The sequence below is a fragment of the Hemitrygon akajei genome, chromosome 1 (genome assembly GCF_048418815.1).
Source record: "Hemitrygon akajei chromosome 1, sHemAka1.3, whole genome shotgun sequence".
NCBI classification, from domain to species: Eukaryota; Metazoa; Chordata; class Chondrichthyes; order Myliobatiformes; family Dasyatidae; genus Hemitrygon; species Hemitrygon akajei.
Genome location: NC_133124.1, coordinates 219015931 through 219029608, shown reverse-complemented (window position 1 = coordinate 219029608; position 13678 = coordinate 219015931). Strand labels below are relative to the sequence as shown.

General features: G+C 46.5%; 1 protein-coding gene across 1 annotated transcript in view; it reads right to left on the bottom strand.

Moving 5' to 3' along the window:
• The window catches only part of LOC140735987 (dickkopf-related protein 4-like), a 35262-nt gene extending 25302 nt beyond the window's left edge, over positions 1–9960 (bottom strand). Inside the window, exon 1 of the mRNA XM_073061639.1 lies at positions 9760–9960. Within this exon, the coding sequence (XP_072917740.1) occupies positions 9760–9873 (114 nt within the window). The 5' untranslated portion in view covers positions 9874–9960. The remainder of the gene's footprint in view (positions 1–9759) is intronic.
• Between the last annotated feature and the right edge of the window lie 3718 nt (positions 9961–13678).

Below are 13678 nucleotides of genomic sequence, written 5' to 3'. Positions count from 1 at the left end.
ACTCACAATGTGATGACCGTTTACTTCCAGCTGACCCTTTAACCTATTCTTAAGATGAATCTATCCCTTCACTTCCACATGGCCCTCCATTTTTCCATGAGCCTATCCAAGAGTCCTTTAAATGTAACTGCCTCTACCACCGCCCCTAGCGGGGCACTCCACACACCCACCATCATGGTATGGCGTGGGCGATCAGACCATGATTCTCTCCCTCTATAATTCCCTCCAATCCTCTTTAAAAACCTCAGTAAGCCGGGCAGCGGTTATGGAGGGGAATAAAGAGGGCATTTTGGGCTGAGAATCGAACCCCAGCTGATGATTTGTGGCGCCGCAAAGCGATCGCACTGACCGAGCTTTGCCTTCCATCTGTCCGATGATTCCAAACGAAAGAAAACGTATTGAGATAGTACAGAAGGAAAGTATGAACAGGGTGCTGAATATCGTGTTACAGTTACAGGGCAAGTGGCGAGGAAAGTCCGGGAACGGTGACAAAGTAGATCGAGGATAGGACCCGTGAGCCTCACGGCTTCGGCTTGCAGCCGTGTTGAGTTTCTCGAGCACCTGTATTTACTAATCGTTATCTTACTTAACCAGAGCCGCTAGACCTTGAGTTTTCAGTTTTTGCTTGTCAAGTTAATTGTGACTGGCGCGGCTTTTCCCAGATTCTGTGATTATTAAGGAGGATTGATTCAGTGCCTGAGCGGAGTTATTGTGTTGGAGGATGATTTGGCTCCTAGATTTGCTGCTCCAAGGCTCTGTTGGCATCCCCATGTCCAACCTCTCGACTCCGTCTCATCACGGGGGATCTGCCGCCTACCGCTCCCGTTGCCAGTTCTCCCTGTGACCGAGGTCCCGGGCTGAGTGGGTGCCCAGGCGGCTGTGACGGAGAGAGCCTGCCGGTCCAGCGCCACGATCGCGCAACGGGGTTCAATTCCCGCCACTCTTTATGAGGAGATTGTACGTTTTCCCCGTGAACGCGTGGGTTTTGCTAGTGGGTGTGGGTACACACAACCGTGTACACGGATTAGTGATTGTGTCAGAGTTACATAGCAGGGTGTCAGCAGCTGAGTGGGTGACTGATATGGTTTGAATCTCAGTATTCCTAAAGTCATGGAGCAAAACAGAATCAGGCCATTCGGCCCAACTCATCTATGCTAGATAAAATGCACATCTAAACTAATCTGATTAACCTGTGTTTGACCCATGTCCCTCTAAACAAGGAGACGCCAACCTTTTTTAATGCCACGGACGGATACCATTAAGCAAAGGGTCTGTGGACACCCCTGCTCTCTACATTTCCTATCTACACTCAATGGCCACTTTGTTAGGAACACCTGGACATCTGCTCATTAGTGCAAATATAGAATCAGCCAATCCTGTGGCAGCGTCTCAATGCATAAAAGCATGCAGACATGGTCAAGGGGTTCAGTTGTTGTTCAGACCAAACATCAGAATGGGGAAGAAATGTGATCCAAGTGACTTTGACCGTGGAATGATTGTTGGTGCCAGATGTGGAACTCAAACTGCTAATCAAGTATTTTCACACAGTCTCTAGAGCTTACAGAGAATGGTGTGAAAAACAAAACCCAGTGAGTGATGGTGTTAATGAGAGAAGTCAGGAGAATGGCCATATTGGTTCAAGGTGACAGGAAAATGAATAGGAACTAAAACATAGATTACAACAGTGGCGGGCAGAACAGCATCTCTGAAAGCACAACAGATTGAATCTTGACGTGGATGGGCTACAGCAGCAGAAGACCATGAACATACACTCAGTGGCCACTTTATTAGGTATTGGAGTGGGATATCTAATTCTGTGGCTACTGGGTTTTTTTGCAAGCTAAATCCCCATGAAGATCGAGTGAAAATCACTTTTTCTCTACATTTCCATGAGGTCCAGTACCAAGGCACAGTTACTCAATGTTAATTGATGGCTGGTAACTCTTGTTTAGACAAGTAGTACAGGGTTGTAACAATGTACCCTGTTATAGGATATTAGTTCCTTAAGATTGTCATATCCAAGGGTGGGGGGGTGGTAGTGGGATATGCTCCATTTACCTATTAACTGCTCCCAATGGCGTGTGTCTTAAATAGCTTCTGACAACCAAGTCCAGTTCCTGCCTCACACGTGGCTTAGTTACTAAGTCCAGAACAGTTTCTACTGACAGAAGGGACAAAGGCAGATTACTGGCACCTTAAAACCAATTGTTTCATGCTGATGGAGCTCGTCAGCCATGGTTGGTAGCTCATCTGGGAGAAGGGAAACTCTGATCTCAAACCTCTGCTGCCTTGCAGCTAAACCCACTCTGGGGAAGGCTTCGAGAGTAAACCCAGAGTTAAAACCCAGATCTGGAGTCCCTAAGATAGTCCTACATCAAGTTCGACACTGACAGACAACTCCTGTGACGCCACTGATACCAAACTCCATCAGTTCCTTTGGGTTCATCAGATGCGTGGAGAGGGGATGCCTGCTACATTGCTCTCCCTATTGTACTACCCTGGCTTAAGTATCATGTAAACAGGACAACACCCACGGTTGACCCTAAATGAGACTTCACATAGCATATTAGGATAGGATAAAGACTTCCACCCATTAACCTATCCGACCACTCCTTCATTCCCCCCCCCCCCATGCACTGCCACTTTACACTTGACCTCCACACTTCATACCTACACTGACACGATCACAGTCCCGCTGCATTTTCCTATGTCCTGCTGCTACCTCGAGGAGTTCCTCTTGCCGAGAGCCACTTCATCTCGGTCTATGTACATAAACTGACCATATGTATATACAGTTACACTTGCACAATTACTTGCTTAATATTTCCAGCATTTCTGGTTTTATTTCAGATTTCTGGCATCTGCACTAGTTTTGATTTCAACACTAACTCGGGATTTTCCCCTCTCCACAGATGCCGCAAGGCCCGGTGAGAATTTCAAACACTTTTCCCCTATGTTTTTTTTAAAAAAATGCCTTGCATTGTTACAGGAGATTGAAGACCCACACTGAATATTTTAGAGACAGATTCTTCCCCTTCATCAAATTTCTGAACAGTCCATGCACTACCTCACTATTTTGCTTTTTTTTGCAATATGTATTTGTTTTTAAAGTTTCTTAATGTACTGTAATTTTATGTACTGTACTGCTGTCATAAAACAGCATCCAGATGTGTGGTGGAATGTATGTTGACTGGCTGCATCACAATCTGGTGTGGAAACAGCAATGCCCTTGAATGGAAAATCCAACAACAGGTACTGGATATGGCCCAGTCCACCACAGGTAAATCCCTCCCCACCACTGAGCACATCTACATGAAACCCTGTTCCAGGAAAGCAGCATCCATCATCGGGGACTTCCAGCAGCTAAGACATGCTCTCTTCTCACTGCAACCATCAGGGAGAAGATACAGGAGCCTCAGGACTCACACCACCAGGTTCAGGAACAGTTATTACCCTCAATCATCAGGACTCACACCACCAGGTTCAGGAACAGTTATTACCCCTCAACCATCAGGTCCCACACCACCAGATTCAGGAACAGTTATTACCCTCAACCACCAGGTGTAGGAACAGTTATTACCCTCAATCATCAGGACTCACACCACCAGGTTCAGGAACAGTTATTACCCCTCAACCATCAGGTCCCACACCACCGGGTTCAGCAACAGTTATTACCCCTCAACCATTAGGTCCCACACCACCAGGTTCAGGAACAGTTATTACCCCTCAACCATCAGGTCCCACACCACCAGGTTCAGGAACAGTTATTACTCCTCAACCATCAGGTCCATCACCACCAGGTTCAGGAACAGTTATTACGCTACAAACATCAGGCTCTTGAACCACAGGGAATACTTTCACTTAACTTCACTTGCCTTATCATTGAACTGTTCCCACAACCAATGGACTCACTTTCAAGGACTCTTCATCTCATGTTCTCTATTTATTATTACTACATTTTGTATTTGCAGTTTGTTGTCTTATGCATTCTGGTTGTAAGCCCTAGTTGGCCAGTATTTCATTTATTCTGTTATTATTATTCTTTAGATTTATTGAGGATGCCCACAAGAAAATGAATCTCAGAGTTGTATATGCTGACATGCATGTACTTTGAAATTCACATCATAGGTCACTGTACTTCTGGTGCAAATTAAACTTAACAGTACAGCAGTGACGGCAAACCTGATTCTGATTTCTACTATACAGACTATATTTATTTTTCTGTCAATCCTGCCTTAGTGCAGGGTTTTTCTAAATGGAAATAAAGTTTAAAAATCTGAGGTGCAAAGGGACTTGGGAGTCCTTGTGCAAGATTCCTTGAAAGTTAATTAGCAGGTAGAGTCTGTGTTGGGGAAGGCAAATATAAATGTTACCATATATTTTGAGCAGACTAGAATATAAAAGCAAGAATGTAATGTTGAGACCTTTTTTTTGCATGGGGGGGATTTAAAAATTATGGCGAAAAGGCAGGTACATGGAGACGAATTCATGGCCAGATCAGCCATGATCTTATTGAATGGCAGACCAGGCTCAAAAGGCCTGATGGCCTACTCCTACTCCTATTTCTTTTGCAATGTTCTTTTTAAGTACCGGCAAGGCCTCACTGTATATTGTGAGCAGGATTGGGGCCCTTATCTTGGCTAGGATACACTGATACTAAAGGGGGTTCAAAGGAGGTTCACAAAAATAATTCCAGGATTGAAAGGCTTATCATAGCATGAGCATTTGATGGCTCTGGGCCTGTATTCTCTGGAATTAAGAAGCATGAGGGTGACCTAATTGAAACCTATTAGATGTTGCAAGGCCTTGACAGAGTGGATGATTCACGAGGGTGGGAGAGTTACGGCTAAGGACATGGTCTCAAATAGAGGGGCATCCTTTCAGAACAAAGAGGAGGAATTTCTTCAGCCAGAGAGTGGTGAATCTGAGGAATGTGTTGCCACAGGTGTCTGTGGAGACCAGGTCTTTATGTACAGAATGAGAAGTTGATAGACTCTTGGTCAGGGCTTGAAGGGATTTGGATGGGGGGTGGGGGGAAGAGTGGTAAGCAGGAGATTGGGACTGAGAGGGAAAATGGATCAGCCATAATGAATTGGTGGAGCATGTTTGATGGGCCAAATGGCCTAATCCTGCTCCTATATCTTATGGTCTTAGTGGACCCCTCAGTTAACAGTTGGGAACCCCTGCATTAAAGTCATAGCTTACTTTTCTTCAAGTTTAAGTCCTGATGAAGGGTCTCAGCCTGAAATATCAACTGTACTTCCCCCCCCCCCCTCCCCATAGATGCTGCCTGGCCTGCTGAGTTCCTTCAGCATTTTGTGTGTGTTGCTAAGATCTCAATAACAACCTGACCATTCACTCAGCAGCTGATCTTCTGGGTTACATAGACTAACAGCACACACATTAACAATATTCCAGTATTCCTTGTTTCAGAAGACTTCCAAACTTCTCAGTGAATAACACAAGCACCGCCTCGTGTTATTCATAGAATTACCAGACAAGTTGTTACACCATCCTTTGCTTCTCCTGTCTCTTGCAAAGAGCAGTACAGGCCCTTCACCCCATGATGTTATGCTGACCCTTTAATCTACCTTAAGATCAACCTAACCCTTCCCTCCTACATAACCCCTAAATTTTTCTATCATACATGATACCCAACTTAAATGTCCATAATTTATTTGCCTCTCCTCCACTCCTGGAAGGGTGTTCCACACATCCACCACTGTTATAAAACAAACAAACTCACCTCTGACATTCCCTACGCCCCATACATTCCTCCCTGGACTTTAAAGTATTAGCCATTTTAGCCCTGGGAAAAAGTCTCTGGCTGTCCACTATCTATGCCACTTATCTTGTACATCATTGAGCCAGCTCTCATCCTCCTTCGCTCCAAAGAGAAAAGCCCTAGCTTGCTCAACCTATCTTCAGAAGAGATGCTCTCCAATCCATCCAGCCCCCCTGGTAAATCTCCCCTGCACTCTCTCTAAAGCTTCAACATCCTTCCCATAATGAGGTGACTAGAACTGAACACAATATTCCAAGTGTTGTCTAACCAGAGTTTTATAGAGTTACAACATAACCACTCAGCTCTTAAACTCAGTCTCCCAATTTATGAAGACCAACATACCATATGGCTTCTTAACATCTTCTCCAGGATCTATGGATGTGGATCCCAATATCCTGTTCCTCCACACTGCTAAGAATCCTACCATTAAACTTGCATTCCACCTCCAAGCTCAACCTTCCAAACTGAATCACTTCCCATTTTGCTGAATTGAACTTAATCTGCCACTTCTCAGTCTATCTCTGAAATCACTCAATGTCCAATTGTAACCCATGCCAGCCCTCTAAACTATCTAGAACATCACCAACCTTTGTGCACCAAACTACAACTGCTGAAGTCACTAACCTGCTAGCATTTCTTACAGTGCCCTGTCTCCATCTCAAAGATCACCATGCAAATGTAACAAGTCAAAGTAGCATTAATCATCAGGAACCCCCACAATCCAGGCCATTCTCTCCTCTCACTAATACCATCAGCCAGGAGATACAGAAGCCAAAGATCCAACACCACCAGCTTCAGAAACGGTTATTACCCCACAACCATCAGGTACCACACCACCGGGTTCAGGAACAGTTATTACCCCACAACCATCAGGTCCCACACCACCAGGTTCAGGAACAGTTATTACCCCACAACCATCAGGTCCCACTCCACCAGGTTCAGGAACAGTTATTACCCCTCAACCATCAGGTCCCACACCACCGGGTTCAGGAACAGTTATTACCCTATAACCATCAGGTCCCACACCAACGGGTTCAGGAACAGTTATTACCCCTCAACCATCAGGTCCCACACCACCAGGTTCAGGAACAGTTATTACCCCTCAACCATCAGGTCCCACACCACCGGGTTCAGGAACAGTTATTACCCCACAACCATCAGGTCCCACACCACCAGGTTCAGGAACAGTTATTACCCCTCAACCATCAGGTCCCACACCACCAGGTTCAGGAACAGTTATTACCCCTCAACCATCAGGTCCCACACCACCGGGTTCAGGAACAGTTATTACCCCACAACCATCAGGTCCCACACCACCAGGTTCAGGAACAGTTTTTACCCTACAACCATCAGGTCCCACACCACCAGGTTCAGGAACAGTTATTACCCCTCAACCATCAGGTCCCACACCACCGGGTTCAGGAACAGTTATTACCCTATAACCATCAGGTCCCACACCAACGGGTTCAGGAACAGTTATTACCCCACAACCATCAGGTCCCACACCACCAGGTTCAGGAACAGTTATTACCCCTCAACCATCAGGTCCCACACCACTGGGTTCAGGAACAGTTATTACCCCTCAACCATCAGGTCCCACACCACCAGGTTCAGGAACAGTTATTACCCTATAACTATCAGGTCCCACACCAACGGGTTCAGGAACAGTTATTACCCCTCAACCATCAGGTCCCACACCACCAGGTTCAGGAACAGTTATTACCCCTCAACCATCAGGTCCCACACCAGCAGGTTCAGGAACAGTTATTACCCCTCAACCATCAGGTCCCACACCACCAGGTTCAGGAACAGTTATTACCCCTCAACCATCAGGTCCCACACCACCAGGTTCAGGAACAGTTATTACCCCTCAACCATCAAATCCCACACCACCAGGTTCAGGAACAGTTATTACCCCTCAACCATCAGGTCCCACACCACCGGGTTCAGGAACAGTTATTACCCCTCAACCATCAGGTCCCACACCAGCAGGTTCAGGAACAGTTATTACCCCTCAACCGTCAGGTCCCACACCACCGGGTTCAGGAACAGTTATTACCCCTCAACTGTCAGGTCCCACACCACCAGGTTCAGGAACAGTTATTACCCCTCAACCGTCAGGTCCCACACCAGCAGGTTCACTAGTGTGGATAACTTCACTCATTAATTCTGAACAGATTCCACAACTACAGACTTGCTGTCAGGGACTCAGAATCACAATCAGGTTTAATATCACTGGCATGGGTAATGAAAATTTTTTATCTGGCAGCAGTGCAGTGCAATGCATAAAACTAATTATGATAATAAGTATGTATAAAAGTTAAATTAAGTGATGCAAAAATGGAAATAAAACATCCTGAGGTTGTGTTTCTGGGTTCAATGTCTATTTGGGGATCAGATGGCAGAGGGGAAGAAGCCTCCAGCTTCTGTTCCTCCTCCCTGATGGTATCAATGAGAAGAGGGCATGTCCTGGGTGGTGGGGGTCCTTCATGATAGACACCACCTTTCTGAAGCATCAGTTCTTGAAGTCCTGGATCCTCGGGCAGCTAGTGCCCATGATGGAACACACACACACACACACACACACACACACACACACACACACACACACACACACACACACACACACACACACACACACACACACACACACACACACACACACACACACACACACACACACACACACCTGATGCAGCTAGTTAGAATGCTCTCCATTGTACAGCTGTGGAAATCTGCAAGTGTCTGGTGACATACCAATTCAACTTATTTACAATTCATCTTCTCTGTATTAGTTATTTTTTGCACAATTTATCTTCTTTAGCACACTGTTTAGGTACAGTTTTCCATAATTCTGTTACATTTCGTTGTTTTCTCTGTAAATGTCTACAAGAACAGGTGGTATATAGTGACATGTGTACTTTGATAATAAATGTAATTTGTCTTGGAGTTCACTTGCACGCTGCAACACAATGAGCAGCCCCTTCTCCAAACCTGTTGCTTTGAGGAATTGCCTTTGCCATCAGTATACAGGAGTCAGACTTGGTCTGGACTATAATCAGTGTAAAAAAAAGGTCACAGACGCAAGTTGGACTGGAATTACAAGGAGCAGGTCCAATTCTGTTCAGAGAGACCATTCCCCATCTTTCTACGAGCATAAATAGTACAGGAACAGGCCGTTCGGCCCTCAATGTGTGAACACAACGGCAAATTAAACTGATCACCCTTTTCACACATGATCGTCATCTGAAGCAGCCTTTCAAACACCGACATCGTATCTGTGTCCACCCCCACCTCAGCACCCACCATTCTAAAAAAAATTGTTCTGCAAATCTCTTGCAGAAAAACTTCCGTCTACCCTCTATTTCTTTCATAATGTTATAAATTCTACAATTTCTGTTTTTTTTTGTATTTGCACTCCTTGCCGCCTTTTGCACGTTGGTTGTTTGTTTGCCCGTCCGGTTGGATGCGGTCTTTTACTGATTCTGCTGTGGATTTTAGATTTACTGAGTGTGGCCACAAGAAAACGAATCTCAGGGTTGGAGATAGTGGCGTGTGTACCTTCATAATAAAATTACTTTCAACTTTATTCACTGAGACTTCAAAATGCACGGTGGGTTTGTTAATTGGGTTAGCGGGTCCTTCGGTCTACCGTCCCTGTTTACGACCCCTCTGTACCTGCCGACCCCAGGTCTCCGGTTTGTATCGAGTGGCAGCGGGGTGAAGCTTCCTAAACGGCCCCGTAGGTTACAACGGGGCCATTGCTGTCTGAGGTCCGAGGGTTAACTTCCCCAGACATCGGGCTCCTGCTGCCGGCAGACCGACTGATCGGAAACTCCATCGGATATCCTCAACATCTCTGCCTATATCCCACAGACACCCCCCCCCCCCCCCCACAACCGCCACCTCGACTCTCCCACGGACACTTCCCGCCTGGATATAGGGGCTACACTGCCGTGGAACCCGGCACTTACCCGGTTACTGGGTGCCAGTCCAATTTCGGTCGAGCTTCGGATGATGTTAGTGTCCAGGACCAAGCCATCGATATAACGGTAGAGACAGAGGAGCATCAGGATTAAAGAGCTCATGGTCCAAGACGGGCGGGGTACAAGTATCAGTTACCGACACAACGGACAACTAGATTCAACTGTTGTCTGTCTTCCCCGGACTCAGGTCAGCGTTCCTGCAATTCCCCTCATTTCTGGGGGTTCTTATAGTCCGGGGTCTCCCCGCCCTCTCTGACGTCGGAAGGTAAATGTAAGATTGCTTTTATGAAATACACCCCCCCAACACTCGCACGCCCCCGTTCCTCGGGACCCTCCTTCCTAGCGCTGGGCGGGATGTCTTTGAAGAGAGAGTTCAAACCGAACGCATCAAACTGATCCGGTAATTAATTCCCGTGCAGGTGAGCGAGCATCTTCAAAGGGATGTGGAAGAGGACTGAGGTTAGGGAAGCGATCCGGGGTCGGAAGTTATTGCTGTTCATCCGACCGCGGGTGGCTCCGAAGACTTCAAACACCTTTGCAGTTTCCGCCGCTTCGGATCTCCACTGCCAACGCGACGTCCCGTCACTCTCACCTGCACTCAACAGCTTGGATCTGGGGTCGGTGGGGTCTTAAAGCCACAAGATGCAGGAACAAAATTAGACTATTCGGCCCATTGATTCTGCACCATCATTCGATCATGGCTGTTTATTTAAAAAAAAACCGCTCTCCTGCCTTCTTCCCATGACTCTTACCCTTTGTCGATCTCTTGACATCCTCACCAATCAAGAACCAATCGGTCTCCGCATTAAATACACTTAATGTCGGCCTCACCAGTCGTTTGTGGCAATGAATTCCAGAGTCACCACATTTGGGTCAAGACATTCCCCCTCATCTCCCTTCTGAAGATTCGTCCTTCTATTCTGAGGCTGTGCCCTCTAGACCTGGACTGTCCCTCTTACAGGAAGTATCCTCTCCACGTCCACTTTGTCCGGGACATTCCTTGGTTATCCTTCTGAATTCCATTCATTATCATCCCCCAGACTATTTGGTTCTGATATGTTCACCCTTTCATTTCCTGATCATTCTTGTGAAGATTCTCTGCACTCATTCCAGGATCAACACACCCTTCCTTAGATACGCGACCCAGAATTGCGCACAGTCCTCTGGTGGGGTGTGAGCAGAGGCTGTTGGGTGGGCTTTGGGTTCCTGTTCCTAGAGGTGGGCTGGAATATGGGCAAGGCTTGCCCTGCCAGCTAGAGCTCTGGGCATAGACAGGGCCCCAACTTTGCACGTTACTACAGATGTACCATGGAGAGCATTGGAATGGTTGCATCACCACCTGGTATGGAGGGGCCACTGTGCAGGATTGGGAAAAAGATGCAAACTCAGCTAGCTCCATCATGGGCACTAGCCTCTCCAGCATCCAGGACATTTTCAAAACACAATGCCTCAGAAAGGTGACATCCATCATTGAGGACCCCAGTCACCCAGGACATGCCCTCTCCTCGTTACCACCATCAAGGAGGAGGCACAGGAGGAGACTGAAAACACACCATTAACATTTTAGGAGCAGTTTCTTCCCCACCTGTCGGAATTACGAATGAACAATGAGCCCATGTACACTAGCTTCATATTTAATTTACTTAATATATATATATAAATCCTCCAAGATGACCACAACCTTGATTTAGTGTTTGAAGACTTGATTGCCTCACTGACCTGGAGAGCTATGCTCGCTGGAGTTGGGGCTTTATGCCGTGGCTCTTGGGAGAGTCATCCATGCCAAACAGGTCAACGGTCAGACATGCCAGACTAACAGAGGTCTATTGGTCCCCTGGGTTCAGGGGTTCAGCTCAACCCTGACTGGTCAAACCAAACTGTTACGGAAGCAGCTTTGAAGAAGCCTTCTACATCTGTGTGTAGTCAAGAACAGACAGAGATGGAGGACCTCATAGTTTATTGCACTGTACTGCTGCCAAAAAACAACAAATTTCATGACATGTGCCAGTGATATTAAACCCGATTCTGAATCTGAATCTGCCGAAGACAGCAACTGCTGTCCTAGGCTGGGAGTCAGGCTTTGCGAGGGCCAAGGGAAGCTGGCTGAGTCAGTCAGCGGCTGAGGAGAAAGGAAGGACATGAGATTCCTTCTGTCCTCCTTGGGGAAGCTGCAGCTGATCAACGATGGAGCTACTGAGGAGAGGTTGAGTAGAGTTGGCTTGTTTTCTCTGTCCTCAGGAGCATCGGAGACTGAGGGAAGACCTGAGAGAAGAATGACAGGCATAGACAGGGTGGACAGAAAGAATTCTTTTATGCAGGGTCAAAATGTCAAACGTTAGAGCTCCATCTCCACCACCAGGCTCCATTGCGCTTCAGCTTCTGGCCCTCGATCAATCTTCAGGCTTTAACCTTCGGTATCGACCCCAGTACTCACTGAGGGCTTTAAACATACGCAATACCTTGGCGTCCATAACCGTCTGTGGCAATGAATTCCACAGATTCATCACCCTCTGGTTAAAGAAATATCTTCTCACCTCTGTTCTACATGGACGTCCCTCTATTCTGAGGATGTGCCCTCTGGTCCTAGACTCCTCCATTATCGATAACTTCCTCTCCACATTCTCTCTGTCTAGGCTTTTCAATATTCAATAGGTTTCAATGAGATCTCCCCTCATTCTTCTAAACTCCAGTGAGTACAGGCCCAAAACTATCAAAAACTCCTCATACAATAACCCTACTGTTCCTGGGATAGCTCTCATGAACCTCCTCTGGATTCACTCCAAAGCCAGGGCATCCTTTGTAGATAAGGGGCCCAAAACTGCTCACAGTAGTCCGAATGCAGTCTGACCAATATGTTATGAAGCCTTAGCACTGCATCTTTGCTCTTTTATTCTAGTTTTCTTGAAAGGTGTTTCTCTATGACTCTAAGAAATCCAACATTCGCACCGACTCTGGGAACGTCTGCCCATGACTGCTCAGACTGTTTGGGGACGATGTGAAGAACCGTGAACGTGTGTTGGAAGTGAGTAGTGGGAGGAAGAAAGCTCCTCAGAAATCAGAGTGGAGGCAACTCACAGCAATCTCAGCGGACCGAATGGGGAGGAGAAGGTCATTCTCATTGTTGCTGTTGACTTTGTTTAAGCACTCATGCACCATCTATGGAAAAGAGTAAGCAGTTGACATCCTGCCGAAGGGTTTCGGCCTGAAACTTTGACTGTACTCTTTTCCACAGATGCTGCGTGGCCTGCTGAGTTCCTCCAGCACTCTGTGTGTGTTGCTTTGTTTACCAGTAGCTCTTGGAGAAATGGAGTCACAGACCACTGCACAAAGGTAAGCCCTTCGGCCCATATAGACATTCAGAAAGAGGATGTGCTGGAACTTTTGGAAAACATCAAGTTGGATAAGTCTCTGGGAACAGATGAGATGTACCCCAGGCTACTGTGGGAGTCGAGGGAGGAGATTTCTGAGACTCTGGCAATGATCTTTGCATCATCAATGGGGATGGGAGAGGTTCCGGAGGATTGGAGGGTTGTGGATGTTGTTCCCTTATTCAAGAAAGGGAGTAGAGATAGACCAGGAAATTATAGACCAGTGACCCTTACTTCAGTGGTTGGTAAGTTGATGGAAAAGATCCTGATAGGCAGGATGTATGAACATTTGGAAAGGCATAATATGATTAGGAATAGTCAGCATGGTTTTGTCAAAGGGAGGTCGTGCCTTACGAGCCTGATTAAATTTTTTGAGGATGTGACTAAACACATTGATGAAGGTAGAGCAGTAGATGTAGTGTATATGGTTTTTTTAGCAAAGCATTTGATAAGGTACCCCATGCAAGGCTTATTGAGAAAGTAAGGAGACATGGGATCCAAGGGGACATTGCTTTGTGGATCCAGAACTGGCTTGCCCA